General features: G+C 42.9%; 2 protein-coding genes and 1 non-coding gene across 5 annotated transcripts; 2 read left to right on the forward strand and 1 right to left on the reverse strand.

Moving 5' to 3' along the window:
• Positions 1–775: 775 nt before the first annotated feature.
• Positions 776–3072, forward strand: LOC124515896 (gamma-crystallin B). Of its 2 annotated transcripts, none has more exons than XM_047084954.1 (3): positions 776–784; positions 880–1128; positions 2797–3072. In XM_047084954.1, the coding sequence occupies exons 1-3, from the start codon at positions 776–778 to the stop codon at positions 3070–3072; spliced, it is 534 nt and encodes a 177-aa protein (XP_046940910.1). The 2 variants fall into 2 exon arrangements, with proteins under 2 accessions (XP_046940910.1, XP_046940911.1); XM_047084955.1 differs by having other exon boundaries at positions 880–1122.
• Positions 3073–5568: 2496 nt separating this feature from the next.
• Positions 5569–5674, reverse strand: LOC124516753 (U6 spliceosomal RNA). The gene has a single exon (XR_006963157.1). It is a non-coding gene; the product is annotated as a U6 spliceosomal RNA (small nuclear RNA).
• A 4915-nt stretch (positions 5675–10589) lies between these two features.
• On the forward strand, positions 10590–12190 carry LOC124515898 (gamma-crystallin C). 2 transcript variants are annotated; one of them, XM_047084958.1, is made up of 3 exons: positions 10590–10598; positions 10709–10951; positions 11915–12190. In XM_047084958.1, the coding sequence occupies exons 1-3, from the start codon at positions 10590–10592 to the stop codon at positions 12188–12190; spliced, it is 528 nt and encodes a 175-aa protein (XP_046940914.1). The 2 variants fall into 2 exon arrangements, with proteins under 2 accessions (XP_046940914.1, XP_046940915.1); XM_047084959.1 differs by having other exon boundaries at positions 11918–12190.
• The last annotated feature ends 3911 nt before the right edge of the window (positions 12191–16101 follow it).

The following is a 16101-nucleotide window of genomic DNA, read 5'->3' on the forward strand; positions in this document are numbered from 1 at the left end:
AGGCAGCCACCGGCAGAAGGAAGGATTTAGGCTCTCGAGGAGTCCTCAGCAAGTGAAGGAAAGTCATAACTATCTGCTTTCTCTCAGGTCAAAGCCAGGTATTGAGGGCCCACTATGTGCCAACCCTCTGCTCTAGGGCCCGGGGCACGAAGAAACAAGAGAGAATTCCCAGCCCCCAAGAACCTATGAATTTCCAGTCAAGTATCGACTTTACTCCAGATAGACCCCAAAATACAAACAATGATGACCACAGAGTCTTGAACCCGAACTAAGCTTTGTGCTTTTTAAAGCACTTTCACAGATTGCTTCACTTGGTTTCCTCTTCCTTAAGATTCCTCATTATTTACATTCTGCTTTTTAATACGTTTTAAAAAAAATAACACCAGTCCCCGAGCAGAATACATTACTTAGTTTAATTACCTTTGAGGAGTCAATGAAGCAGATTAGGCGACAAAATCAAAGCACGGGGGATAGAATTTCGCTCATCCTTTTGCTCAACTAAAAGAGTAAAGACTCTTTTCATTTTGGTGGCAACAACAGCTTTAGTGAATGAGAACAACCCGAACCTACCAGAAAGAATGAGAGAACCATTCAGCTAACCCCAATGACCAGGGGGAGGGGGAGCGGGGAGCTTGCAAATCCCCTTACTCACCGAAATGGGCCCCTTTTGTGTGATTTCCTGCGGAGGCAGCAGTCAGGGCTGCTATATATACAGCGGCACTCCCCCTCGGCCCACACAGCACCCAGCGAACACCTCCTGACCGCTCTCTCCAAAATGGGAAAGGTAAGTGCTGGGTCCCTGATGCCGGGGGTTTGCCCTGGCGCTGCATCCTCAGCGGGGGCACATGGCCTCACGCTCCCGCACCTTCCATTTTGCAGATCACCTTCTACGAGGACCGGGGCTTCCAGGGCCGCTGCTACGAGTGCAGCAGCGACTGCCCCAACCTGCAGCCCTATTTCAGCCGCTGCAACTCCATCCGCGTGGACAGCGGCTGCTGGATGCTCTACGAGCGCCCCAACTACCAGGGCCACCAGTACTTTCTGCGGCGCGGGGACTACCCGGACTACCAGCAGTGGATGGGCCTCAGCGACTCGGTCCGCTCCTGCCGCCTCATCCCCCAGGTGAGTGTGGCTCTGTCTTTGTCTCTGGTCGCTTTGGAAGTGAAAGCCATGAACAAATACCATTCTTCAACCAAATCATTCCAACTACACGGCAGAAGGTGGGAGTGAGGCTACCGCATGTGGTCTGTTCTAAAAGGCTGTCTCAGATGGGAAGTCGGTCTTCATGAACCCTATGGTGTGTGCTTTTTTACTCACATGGTCCCAGATTTTTATATTTTAAATGGAATAAAAAATTAAAAGGCCAAAGTCTAATTAGGAAAAAGCAGGACAAATAGAAAACAAGTTGCCATCTGTGTAAGATATAACCTCTTTTTTTTTAATGTTTATTTTTGAGAGAGAGAGAGAGAGAGAGAGAGAGAGAGAGAGAGAGAGGATGGGTGGGGGAGGGGCAGAGAGAGAGGGAGACACAGAATCCAAAGCAGGCTCCAGGCTCTGAGCTGTCAGCACAGAACCCGACATGGGGCTTGAACTCATGACTGTGAGATCATGACCTGAGCCAAAGTTGGATGCCTAACCGACTGAGCCACCCAGGCGCCCCAAGATATAACTTAATGTCATCATTCTGAACTGTATCTACTCAGAAATAATATATCAAAACTCAGATAGATACAATCTGGGTCGGCTTAATTTTTTTTAAGTTCATTTATTTATTTTGAGAGAGAGAGAGAGAGAGAACACAAGCGGGGGAAGAACAGAGAGAGAGGAAGAGAGAGAGAATCAATCCCAAACAGGCTCCGCATGTCAACACAGAGCCCGATGTAGGGCTCAAACCCACAAACCATGAGATCATGGCCTGAGCTGAAATCAAGAGCCCGACGCTTAACCCAATGAGCCACCCAGGGGCTCCGGGTCTGCTTACCTGATAAATATATGTTTGCTTGCTTTGGCTCACTTTCCTATTTAATTATCTTCCTGTCCTCTATTTTTTATTCTGACACCATGGTCACTACCTATTAGTTTACTTAGAGGTATAAATTAAAGGAAAGGCCAAATCCAAAATCAAAGTTTGAGTTCAATATTTCTTAGAGAGTGATTTCACAGTTCTTAGAGGAATGTGTTGGAGTGTGGGAGGCACGGGTAATAGTGTCATCCAAGCAGAGCTTAATGGAGATGGTTCTTGTTGCTGAGGGAAACAAAGACGGGAAGGGAAGAGACCAGAAAGGAAGTTTAAACACCAGATAAGTTGATATTGAACACAGAGATAAAGAAAATGTGTCATCTTATTTTTTACAAGAGATTAATAATCCTGTGTTCCATAATGTACATAAAATAGCTAAATGTTGATTCCTCTTTAACAAAAGTAATGTATCGAATGGGACTTTTCTTTCCAATGACTTACACTTTTCACCTTTGAGAAGGACCTTCTCTAACAACAAGCACTAACTAATGATCAATTTTATTTTGGACAAATCTTGTTGCTAGGGACAGAGATGTGGATGGCAGTGAAGGGTGGCTGAGTTCTGTTCCTCATATTACCCATAAATCACTAGATGCCTGGGTAGGTGATGGGGTGGGGGGCGGGCAAGGCTCTTTAACACTGCAACGTGATTGTTCTGGAAGCAAACCTGGACTCCAACAAGTTCTGGGTAGGTGTGGCCAGGGAGGTGCAGGAGCTAGAACACTTTCATTTCTCTCCACTTGTGTTCATTTACTTTTTCTTTTCTGCCACCCCAGCACACCGGCACTTTCAGAATGAGGATCTACGAGCGAGAGGACTTCAGGGGACAAATGTCAGAGATCACAGATGATTGTCTCTCTGTTCAGGACCGCTTCCATCTCAATGAAATCCACTCTGTCAATGTGCTGGATGGCTGCTGGGTCCTTTATGAGATGCCCAGCTACAGGGGAAGGCAGTACCTGCTGAGGCCCGGGGAGTATAGGAGATACCTTGACTGGGGAGCCATGAATGCCAAAGTTGGTTCTTTCAGACGAGTAATGGATTTTTACTAAAGTACTTACATTCTCCGCTCTTCTCCTTTAGAATCCAATAAAATATTTAGCTTGTGTTTCTCGCACTATGGAGTCCTGCTTTTCTTTTAATCTGTTAAGACTTCCTAAGCAATAATGGCACTTCGTCAAACATAATGACAGATGTTTTCATGATGGGAAACCATAAGAGGAGTAAAGGATATCATCACCAGCCTTCTTTTAAAAACTAGCCCATGTAGGCTCAAGGTTCGATTCGACTGGGCAAAAGCCATTTATGCTTAGTCTTAGAAGGATAATTTTGCAGCTACAATGATAAATAAATAGTTATTATAACACCCCAAGTTATCCTTCTAGGTTATCCCCGCCATCTTTTATATATAGTCCAAGCCTTAGCTAATGAGGAAAGTTGTTCTCAGCATCTAGACCCTTACTTTAGCTTCAAAAACAAACGAACAAACCGGCCACCCTCACCTGTTACATGCCTTATCCTTCTAACAGCAGCCAATTCCATGTTCAGTACTTCATTCCTCCATGAGGTTTTCAGTCCAGACAGAATTCACTGTCTCTTTGCTATATATGCTTTATAGAAGAATTTCAGGATCTCTACCAAAACCACATACACATGGGGGAACTCAGCCCCGTATCATTTTAATAGGAAGTAAAGAATTATGACTATACATGGAAAATGATACTAAATGGAAAACAAGGAATTGAAACTTCCTGGAGAAGTTTGTTTGATGGCATGTATATTTCCCTTTGGTATGTTTATTTTCCAGGGGTGAGGTTCAAGCCCAAGTTGCATGTTGTTATCTACTGCACTATGTTGGCCGTAGATAAAGCCAGATTTGAATCCAGCAGCCAAGACAGAGAGGGGAAACAAGATAAGTTCCATGACTAACAGAGTCCGTAACACAAATCAATTAATTACTCAAGGCTAACCTAACTGTTCCCAGTATCAAAACCTAAAAGAAAGTTTTCATGGGGGTCCTAGTAAAGAGAGTACTGAGCAAACAACATCCTTAGTATCATCCTGCAGTAATTAAATATGGTTCTTGGATCTTTCTTACAAAGTTGCACAATGAAATTGATGGCTTCAGATCAAAATTCAGCTAAAGTGCCCCATTCTTTGAGATTCTAATGAAATGGCTGAAGTGTCATCTCACGTGGAGTGGGATACTTGTGTACCCACTTTCTCCAACACATATATCCTCAAAGTCTCTTGGAATTCTGGAAAGGGAATGGGTTGTTTATGCTTTTCCCAGTAACCCTCCACTCTGAACTCCTGCCTTGTCATTGGGTGGACCATTTTGTTCTCCCCCACATGACCAGCCCCATGCATCTCACGGACTCAGATGGGAGACAGTTTCTTTTCCTTGAGTTCCTGAACTATCTCTCATATAAAGCCTTCATGGGTGCAGACAGCTTTATTATACAGGTTGTGGGAGGAGAGATACATGTTTAGATCACAGCAGCACAACAGTACAAATTTAAGATTAGATGACTTTGCTCTAAACAGTCTGCAAGTTCCAACCTGCTACCGGGTGGCCTGGTCTTCTTTCTCATTCTTGTTCCTCTCTCCTCTATTCTGAGGTGTACCCACATGGCTGTTCATTCTTTATAGCTTCCTTCCATCTTATGCCCTCAAGGGCTCCATATCTCCATGTCTATGAACACAGCAAGCATCTAATTTGTTGCTTAACCTGAGTCATTTTTGAGAATGAAAGGGTATTCTATTAAGGATTACCCTGGGGCAAGAGGCATGAACCAGGAGTATTCCAGGCAAACTGGGGCACAAGGTTAGGCTATTTATAAAAGTTCTTTCCCTGAAAAATAGTCAGATTCTTGAATTATTTGGTATCAATTATTCCTAACTCTCAGTTCTTCAACCTTTAAACTCCCAACGATAGTATTAGCTTACTGGAAACATCAGCCAGAATTCTGTTTGTCAGTAATAATAACATCAGGCATAAATTAGAAAGCCAAAAGCTTCTTGGAGTGCTGGATTTCACATTATTTGCTTGGTAGACATAAAATCACAGACTGCAGACATGGAAATTATCTTGAAATACCTGAACTGAAAGCATGTAAAATTAGAGACCCTGGACGTCACTGATCAAGCTTTTCTTCATGAAAATTATATTTCCATCCCTGGGGAACAGGCAAAGAGAACGGTATCCTCCCTCTAATCCCAGCATTAAAAAAAAAGCCAACAGAGGGGAGTAATGGTGGCAGGAGAGGGATAATGCTCAAACTAGTCCCTCACTTATGCTTCCTCCTCTCTCTCCTCTCTTGAAAGTGCACACTGGAGCCTCAGAGAGGTGAAAGGGTCTGAGATGAAAGCAGGCTCCAAGAGTGGAATGCAAGAAGGGATACCCTACAGGATCCCACTTACCTTTTCCCCAGGATGATGAAAACACAATTCAAGATAACCCCAGTGTCAGCCTATATACCCTATACACACCAGTATTTCACATAGGTCCTAGTTTGTAATAAGCCCAGGTTTTAGATCTTTTTTTTTTTTTTATGGAATGCTTCAAGAATTTTCACGTCATCCTTGTGCAGGACCATGCTAATCTTCTCTATATTGGTCCAATTTTAGTATGCATGCTGCCAAAGTAAGCACCAGAATCTAAATCTTTTTATTCCTTTTCCTCTTTTCTCTCCCTTTGAATCTATAGCATCTTCTGGCCAATCTAACCTTATAGAAGACCCACCAAGCAAAGCAATGAGGTCATTCCATAAAGAAGTGCCAAGAACTGCCATACTGATGGATACCCTCAAAGAGTGCTCCTCCTTGCGGGTTCTCTCTCCAATGATCCTTCCTCGCTGCCACAGGGTTAGGTCCTGATGTTAGTTTTGTCCTGTTCCTTCTCCTCCAGACTTTAGGGGTTCTTCTTTGTGGGTTTATTAAAGCTAAAGTGACAATCACAACCACCCGAGCAAGAAGAAATGTATTATGTTTAACACGAAAGCCAATTTGATCCAAATGGAATGCCATAGGAGTTAAGCAGAGGTGGGTCATTGGTTGCCCCCTGTCTTCTTGTCATTTATTGAACAGTCCTCAAAGACAAGCGGAGAAAGAGAACCAGAGGCTGGGGCTATGATGGTGATGCTTTGTCTCTCTCCCAGCCTCCTTGTTTGGGATAGTTTGGTCTACGTAGCTGCCAACCGGTTGACCTTTTCTCATTTAACCAAGCCTGTATGTGATACAAATGCTACATGAATTATCAGGAAGCAGGAGGGTGGGCTTAAGATCAACTGCTGGCTGGACCTCGGACACTAGCAATACTCTGGAATTGGCCACTGCTGTTGTGACAGTAACTTGGCATCTCCGGAAACACAAAAATTAGACAGAATGACCAAGGAACAGAGGGTTTAGGGGACAACACAACATTCCTGTTTTCTCTCTTTTGCTTACTCATCTCCCCTGTTATAAAGGCCCATTAAATAGATCAAAGGCAGAGTGCTTGTGTCATCCTACACATTGAAAGTTGCAAATACTGAACTCTGATGGGAGCCCATATGCCTGTTGTGCTGAGCATTCAAAATAGGTCTCATGGACTATCGCAACAATGGGTTTCAGACTAGGGAATAACATTCATATCCTCCAGGCATTTAATGAGTTGCCTTTATGTGCCTGTCTGTTTTGCCGATCAGTGAGAATACAAAAATAAAGGTGGAATAGTCCAGAAAGGTGCTCTCCTCAGTTATTTCGAGGAACTGATGTCTAAACAACATAATTAGATAAGCGATCATCACCATTACAGTGGTATGAGCAAGATGCTTGGTAGAACCAAGTAGGCAGCACTAAATTCAGCCTGAAAGATTAGGAAAGGTTCAAGAGAATCTTCACAGAGGAATTGATACCCGAGTTGAACCTTTAAAAAAGGGGTAAGATTTCTCTGGGTGAAAAACGTAGAACTGGTGTCTCAGTGGGAAGGATCGCTACGTTAAAAAACAAAAGAAATATATAGGACAAACTTCCAGCTGTAAGATGAATAAGTTCTGGATAGCTAATGTACGGCATAGTGATTGTAGTTAATAATACCGTATTATAAACTTGAGAGTTGCTAAGAGAGTAGATCTGAAATGTTCTCACCACAAAAAAAATTAATTATGGGATGTGACACAGGTGTTAGCTAACACTATGGTGGTAAGCATCTTGTAATATACAAATGTATCAAATCAATATGTTGTACACATTAAACTTATATAATGTAATATTTCAATTATATCTCAGTAAAACTAGGGGGTAAATGAGAAATGTGAAAATAACATTGTGCATTTGGGAAACTACAAGTGATTCAGAGATCCAGACAGACAGAGGATCTCGGGTCAGGTATGCCACGCTAAGGAACTGGTACTTGATTCTGGCTCAGGTCATGATCCCAGGGTTGTGGGATTGACCTCCATGTCAGGCCCTGTGCTGAGTGTGGAGCCTGCTTGAGATTCTCTCTCTCCCCCAACCTGCTCTTCTCCCCTGCTTGTGCGCGCTCTCTCTCTCTAAAAAATATTTTAAAATAAAAAAATGCCATGGACTGGATGACTTAAGCAAACATTTCTTTCTCATAGTTCTGGAGACTGGGGAGTCTAAGGTCAGAATGCCAATAGATCTAGTGTCCAGTGAGAGCCAGCTTCCTTGTCCAAGGAGAGGAAGCAAGCTCTTTCCTGGCTCTTCTTATAAGGACACTAATTCTAACATGATATCTTCATCCTCATGACCTAGTTATCTCCCAAGGCCCCATCTCCAGACATCATCACACTGGGGATTAGGGTTTCAACATAATGAATTTGGAGGGGACACAAACATTTGGTCCACAGCAAGAACATGACTTGATGCATTTTGCTTCTTTTTACTTTATCTTATTTAAAAAAAAAATTTTTTTTTATTTTAGAGAGGAAGAGAGCACAAGCAGGGGAGAGGGTGACAGAGACAGAGACAGAGAGAGAATCCCAAGCAGGCTCCACACTCAGCATGGAGCCCAACTCAAAACTTGATCCCATGACTCTGAGATCATGACCTGAGCTGAAATCAAGAGTCAGACGCTCAACCAACTGAGCCACCCAGGCACTCCTATGTGTTTTGCTTCTGATCACCCTGGCATCCTGACAGAATGTAGTTTGGAAGAAGGCAAGGCTGGACAGAGTCAGCAGACTGCGGAGTCTAGTTGAGATATCGTGAGAGTCCAAGAAAGGCAACTGCAGTGATGGTGTTAGGGGGGTGTTGGAGGAGTGGGTAAAGGAAGGGAAGACAGGGGCCCCAGAGAGAAAGAGAAAGATCTGAAAAAAACAAGACTGAAGTTTAGTACTATGCATTTTCTGACCCTTTCACCTCTTTTCCTGTCTAGTCAGCTTTATCTAGTCAGCTATATCATACTGGTATTTCTGTTTGGTTCTCTTTTTATGTGCATATAAAACTTTGTAGAACAAAGCAGAGAGCTCTTCTGCCTACGTGTTTAAGGAAAATGATGCGTAAGTGTTAATAAAACATTAGCTGGAGGTGGCTAAAACATGTTTTCTTTACAAAAAAAAAAAAAAAAGAGTAAACCAGAGTAGTATTTTTTAAAGTTTGATGCAAGAATGATCTGGTGTGGGTTAGAAATACAGATTCCTGGAGTCTTTTCCACATCTAATCATGCAAAATCTCAGGAGAGGAGAGGACCTGACAATTTGCAGTTTTAACAAGCACAGGTGATTCTTATGCTCACTGGAGTTTGAAAGCCACCAAATGAAAGCCACTAGATGATTTCTAAAGTGCCCCCCTCCATATATATATATATATATATATATATATATATACATGTATATACACATATATATGCAAAATGGATTCATAGCAAAGAAATTTTTCAGGCATCTTTGAGAGGATTGCGTATGTTTGAGAGATTAATAGGCTGAAGTCAGTATTGTCACACTATTACTAACAGGAGACACGTACTTAATGCTCATTTGTGCCAAGTGGGTGCCAAACACATTGCACACATAATCCCATGTATTCATGTCAGTGTCCCTCAGCCAAAGACCCCCAGAATACCTGTCACAAAACAAGTTGGTTTTATTACTTGTCACAGCAAGGGAAAACACACACCATGGGAAAGCACGGGGGGGGTCTCAGCAAAGGATGTTATTATGGGATCCGTACTTTGGTTGGGTGATTTGGGGAAGAGTCTGAAGAAGCAGGGGTTCAGTCTAAACTGGATGTTGTCAGAAAGTGGAGGTAATGTTATGATTCGACATCTCAATAAATCTACTCATGGGGAGGGTAGCCTAGAAGAAGGATGAAGCTACAGTTAATTGTGGGGGCTGAGAGGGGTGGTGTTTGGTATTGTGTGGGTGACACGGTGACTTTGCTTTCGCGGGTGCTTAACATTGTGAAGTGACCTTATTTTGTCTCACTGCACCCTGATCTCAGAGGAACCCTGCCGGCAGCTGGTATTCTGTGAGGCAGCTCTCAAGTGAGAGGGAGAGAGACAGAGGGAGAGCGAGGGGGAGGGGAGAGCGAGAGCGGGGAGGGGGCTCTCTCTCGTTCCCCTCTCTCTCTCTTCCTCTCGAGAGACTCTCTCTCTCTCTCTCTCTCTCTCTCTCTCTCTCTCCCGTCTAACAGAGGAAAAACATGCCCTAGCTCTGAATGCCAGGACAGCTTCTGTAGGCAAATACCGCTCTCGTTTTCTTCTTTCTTTCTTTTTCAACTTACTATATCCCATGAGATAAGTACCATGAAATAACTCAGGTTCTGAGAGGTCACGTGGCTTGCCAAGTTCATGTGGCTCCTCAGTGGACATTCTGAGCCTGCAAAGCTTTACTGCCTCCCCGGGCCCAACAAAGGGAAGTACGCCAAAAAACAATATACTTCTTAGTCTTGGGCCCAGAGCCCCTAGAAACAAACCTTTCCCTTGGTTCTTATGACAAGTTGACTTGCAGGGGCTGATTTCTTGTACATGAAGTATGCCCACCAAAGGAGTAGTAGCTATGTCTTAAAGCAGCAGATCACCACAGTCAAAACTAGCAAAGATCAGAAACCAAACCTGTGTCCTGCACCAGACTGGCTAATCGTATAAAGGAAAAAAAAAATGTTAAGTCACAGTGGCCTCTGTCATCAAGGAAAATTAAGCCATGTTTGTGGCATTCCACATCACAGCCCCTGGAAGTGGGGGGGCACTGCTATAAAGGCATAGATTTTCCCGTAGAAATTACACGGGGCATAACTGAATCATATCCGTAGCGACATGAATTTCAGGTCAAAAGTTCAGATTGAGGTGCTGATAAATTTAGAAAATACTAAGAATCCACATAAAAGCAACTCTAGGGACTCAACCAGGACGCATTCAGAACAGCGTTAGAATATACCAGAGAATGAGGGCAAACTCTACAGGCATTTCCACTGAATGCAGCGTGTAAAAGGGATCCATAAAATCCCCTTACTCACCCCCGGGGGCCCCTTTTGTGTTGTTCTTGCCAACGCAGCAGCAGCCTGGCTATATAGACCCGCGGCGCTGCCGGCCCAGCGCACTGAGCTCGCACATCCGTGTCAACCAGCCATGGGGAAGGTGAGCAGGATACAAGTTAAAGAAAAAGAGACATCAAGAGAGAGAAAATGCCTCTGTACCAGATCTGTTGGGAGCAACTGATTTAATTCAGAATTATTCTTCCTTTGCAGATCACCTTCTACGAGGACCGGGGCTTCCAGGGCCGCTGCTACGAGTGCAGCAGCGACTGCCCCAACCTGCAGCCCTATTTCAGCCGCTGCAACTCCATCCGCGTGGACAGCGGCTGCTGGATGCTCTACGAGCAGCCCAACTACCAGGGCCGCCAGTACTTCCTGCGGCGCGGGGACTACCCGGACTACCAGCAGTGGATGGGCCTCAGCGACACGGTCCGCTCCTGCTGTCTCATCCCCCAGGTGAGTCCTACCTCATTTCCATCACGCTGCCTGAATGTCCTCACGGGATTACTGGGGGGTTAACGTGAGGCAGGTTTTCTTTTAAAGACACGGAAGGGTAGAGTGGGCTTTAGTTGCTGCCTAAGCCCAGAGAGATAAATGCACAGAAACAGCAGAGAATATGAGAAGAATTCACTCATGGGAAGAGTCGGTCTTAGTTTTAATTTTTGCTACCATTATGTCAATTACAAAGTTTTGTTACCATTATGTAACAAATGTAATATACAGAGATAGAGACCGAAACTTGTGAATGAGGAGCTGGTCGGACATAAGAAGGTAGTATTTTGAACAAATTAATTAAAAATTTTTTAAATTGTAATTTTAATTAGTAGTAAAGAACTGACGATGAATGAATTAGATAGGTTCCACCACAGACTTGTAAAAATGGAAACTCTATTGTTAATACAGGCTATTCTAAGTTTGTGTCCAACTTTGGAGAAGGGAATTGCCCTTGATTTGGAAAAGCGGTTGAATTCTGGTTCCAAGTGACTAATTAAACCAATTTTCACTGAAGTATGTAATTTTAAAAGTCCAACTTTATTTGTACACTTAATGTATATAAGTTGGGGAGATGATACTCATATTAAAATAATACTAGTTAAAATACTTTGTATTTTTCCCCAAAATATACATTTGACTTATCACCTAGGAATCAATGGAAATTAGGGAATTAGGAGTCTAGATATTTGAATTCTTAATGCATTCTAACCCAGACTTAGAACCTCTTAAAATTTATATTTCCCAGATATGAAATAAAAATTGAATATGCAAATATTTGTTAAATGCTGGTAGAACACAGAGCTATCCACAGCATATGCAGCAATCTCAGAGTCTCAGTTTTGACACTGGTAGCCCCATCCCCCAACCTACCAAATTCATCTGTTGTTTGGTTGCTTCTTCTGCTCCTTGTCTTTGTGGACCAAGCAGACGAGCTCTCACAGGCTGCGACTGTATGAGAGAGAGGACCACAAAGGCCTCATGATGGAGCTGAGCGAGGATTGCTCCTGCATCCAGGACCGCTTCCACCTGAGTGAGGTCCGCTCCCTCCACGTGCTGGAGGGCTGCTGGGTCCTCTATGAGCTGCCCAACTACCAGGGGCGGCAATACCTGCTGAGGCCCCAAGAATACAGGCGGTACCACGACTGGGGGGCCGTGGATGCTAAGGCAGGCGCATTGAGGAGGGTGGTGGATTTATACTAAAATAGGTTCACACTACCATTTTCTCAGTTTGGAACCTAATAAAGTATTTAGTCTGTATTGTTGGCAACTGCTGACTTCTGTTTTTCTTTCATTGTGTGCCAATTAATTTACCTCTAAAGGCTCCCTGTTAAAGGTTGAGGTGTGACTAGGTGGGGACGGCTCAGTTCTAGAAGCACTTCAAGGTAGAATGAGTCTGGAACAGGCTCCCACGTGGGGGTGGAGGGATGAGGTAGCCTGTCTAAGAAGGAAAGGGAAGTCAAGGTGGAAAAACGGGAGAGGGGGACTGGTGAGGAGGGAGGCGTTCAGGTGAGGGTCTTGAGGAACAGCATTCTAGGAGTTTCCTTCTGACCCAGCAGGTGAGTGGAAGCCATAGGAGGTCCCAGATGAGCAGTGAAGAGAAGCCCATTTGGCAAAAAGCCTGTTTAGGCTACATAAGGAATTGTAGTATTGTTTACTTTTGAGCACGGTATTACATGACTAATGTCAAAGCTGCCAGTGGACATTGCCATACTTTTGGGTGGGTCATAGATCCCCCTTCCTTTTCTAAAATGGCTCCAGCCCCCGGTGCATGTCTTGGCCAGTATATCCCCTGGGCCAAACCCTACCTGAAGTGCAGCTAATGCAGAGCAATTAATGAGATATATGTAAATATTTTAAATAGACTTTGATTGAAGTAAAACCTGCTTGCTCACAAGTAAAGCCTTGCATGTTGAAAAAAAATTGAAAATCTTTCCATTAGTAGAGAATTAATTTATTTTTAAAATTTTTCCTCTGAAGAAAAGCCTCCTATAATCCTACTACTTTACAAACTCTATAAAGAAAGAAGTAGAGAGGGTCCTTCTGATCCCACTCTTTATTTCCTAGCGCTTTTTTTTTTAATGTTTATTTTATTTTTGAGAGACAGAGACAGAATGCGAGTGGGTTAGGGGCAGACAGACAGGGAGACACAGAATCCGAAGCAGGCTCTGGGCTCTGAGCTGTCAGCACAGAGCCCGACGCGGGGCTCAAACTCATGAGTTGTGAGATCATGACCTGAGCCGAAGTTGGACACTCAACTGACTGAGCCATCCAGGCGCCCCTATTCCCCAACCCTGCTTTACACTTGATGGGCACCCTTCTTGAATTTTTTCCCTGTTTATATTGACATCTCATGAAATGCATGCTTTTTATTTATTTACTTACTTGCACACATTAGTCTGCAGCTTGCTTTTACCATGAAAAATGATACGGACATAGATCTAGATACGTATCTTATTCTATTTAATGGCTGCAGTGCGTTCCGTTATTTGAAGACCCCCTAGATTATTTTACCATTTACCCATTGGTGACTGGGCTTGTCCAAGTTTCCTTTTACAAACAAGGCTGCAAAGAATATCATTGTACATGTACCTTTATCTACACATGCCATAACTTTTGGAGGATAGAGACCTAGAAGTGAGACCGCCCAATCAAAGCACAAGTTATTTTTAATTTTATTAGACTCTGCCCAATTACTGGCCACCCAAAGATCCTAACTTTTTTGAGTTAGTATCTTCACCGTTTTCTAAGCACCTACCATAGGCCTGTCATATGTTAGTACTGGGGATGAAACAACCCAAACAAGTGAAAGGCATTGTCCCTACCACCACAGAGCTCTACCCAGAAATACGAGATGCTTACGTTAAACATAAGTATGTAATCACTTTTTAAAGTCAAGTACTTTTCAGGTACTAAATAATACATATATAATCACTTTTGTTTATCAAGTACTTTTATTTAGTACTTTAAAGTCATCCGGAGACAAATTTCTAGGGAAAATAAATGGAGTAATATTTATTTACATATTTCTTATGATACCAAATGGCTCAAATCATGATATCAAATCAAATGATTCTCAGTAGCTTAGGTTTCCCAGACCGGTTTTCTTTAAATAGAGACCAACATAAGATTGCCAATTTTTGTTTTGCCAAACAAGGACACTTAAAATTTAAACAAACCAGCAAAATTGTAAAACTAAGCACCATCTCTTCGTACATCATTTTACAAAAGAAGAGACATTTACAAAAGGACACTTTAATACCCCAAGATACACAAGCTCCTAGTAAACTATGGCTCAGACCAAGGAAGATTGCTTGGGATTTTGCTCTGATGTATAGTGTTTTCATCTGGCAAAAACCGAGCAGAGTTTGAAAACTCTTGTTTGAGGCTGCAGCTCAATGCCCTCAGGGGCCTGAGAAATGATGTAAATAAAATAAAACAACTTCCTATAGACAACAAGGAGTGATGACGAGTATGGGGAGCTATGGGTTGTGTGAACCAACCTAAAGCGTCATGAAAAACATCTAAACATTGTGCCGGCCAAATAAAACACATCCCAGTTCCCACAGCCCTCGGGGCTGCCAATGCTCATTTCCACGCTGGTGTGAAAGCTGGGGACAGCCACCACCAATGGCTAACACGGGACTTCCCGGCACACCCAATACCGCCATGAAATGCCCACAGAACCCAACCGTAGAGCCTGGGAAAGTGAGAAGACAAAACCCCAACAATGACTGCAGTTCAATTTTCTGTCCATCCTAGTGGAATGAGACTTAGATTCATGAAATATTTCAACAATAGAAAATAAGGAAGGGTACTTCTCATACACTTCATTCCGTAGACTGACATTTACAGCAGCTACAAAAATCTTTGACTCTGCGCGCAGTAAAATTTAACCTGAACTCGTCTTTTTCCTTCACTTTTGTTTGAAACCACCTGAATATTTCAGGAGTGACAAAGGGCTACTTCCCAGACTAGAGCTCAGGACTGAGGGTGCCTGATCCTTATCTCTTATTCTCCCTCCAAAGACAGTCCCCATCAGTCATTCCAGGCAACTTGTACAGACCTCTGCTTCAGTGCCACAGGCGTGAGGATTCTCAAGTCTTAGCTTATGTTTACTTAGCACGCTAAGTGCAATTTGAGGCTTTGGTCTGACACACATTTGTCAATCCAGGAATTCTCTGTAGAGCATTAAAATCAAGGCACATTTGGCCTGAGCCAATCACTTTTCAGCTCTGTGAAAACCGTGAGTTGGTTTTTTCTTTCTTTTTCCTTCTCTCTCCAGGCTGAAATAAAGCCTTTTCTCTTCCTAGTCAATGAAAATACCCAACCCAACTCCCTTGTTTGGTCCTCTACATGTATCATAAATTTGTAATTGTATTGGTGGTCCCCACAGCCCACTCCCACCATGCTCCTCTGGGTGCTTCCTGGGGCTCTGCATTTGGTTCTTTCTCATGTTTTACTATTTTTACCTCTCAACACTCTTCCCGCAGAAACAACTCTGAGCAAAACGACAATTTTAACCTTTTTATTTTGTTAATGATTAATTTTTAAATTATTAATTAAAATGATGATTTTTTATTCTGCTTATTTTTCCCCTCTGTGAACAGAAGTAATTTTGCAAACATATGCCTTTATCTAGTGGTTAACAAGAACGGAAATCATCATATTGTACGTTAGTTGGTGTTTATTCACAAATACAGACTTACAAAGACTTATGACCCAAAGTCAAGACAAAGTATTTCCATGAGACAACACAGGATTGTGAATAATTCTTTGGACATGAAAGAGGCCAAAGGCATAGGTCATCTTCCACTCCAGTGCTCTTTCCAGCCCATCAAACTATTCTCTTCCAGGCTAATAAATACTTTCTAAAGTCTTCCTAGAGTCTCAGCTTCCAGATTTATTCTTTCCTCTCCCCACACCATTTTAGCTATAACTTCTCTTTGTGTTCACGCAGTTAATCTCCTTTGAGTCAAAAGCTTTGCGTACTCTTGTTCCCCAGAGAAAAAGGGGTATCGGGATTCCTACCAGAAATGGGTTTTCTAGGAATTGGGTTTTATTGTATAATAACCTGAGAGGCCATCGATTTTTGTGTTTTCACTTTTTCTTAT

The sequence above is a fragment of the Lynx rufus genome, unplaced genomic scaffold (genome assembly GCF_022079265.1).
Source record: "Lynx rufus isolate CCGP_SWC_20201006 ecotype Redwood Valley unplaced genomic scaffold, mLynRuf1.p SCAF_2, whole genome shotgun sequence".
Taxonomy (NCBI): domain Eukaryota; kingdom Metazoa; phylum Chordata; class Mammalia; order Carnivora; family Felidae; genus Lynx; species Lynx rufus.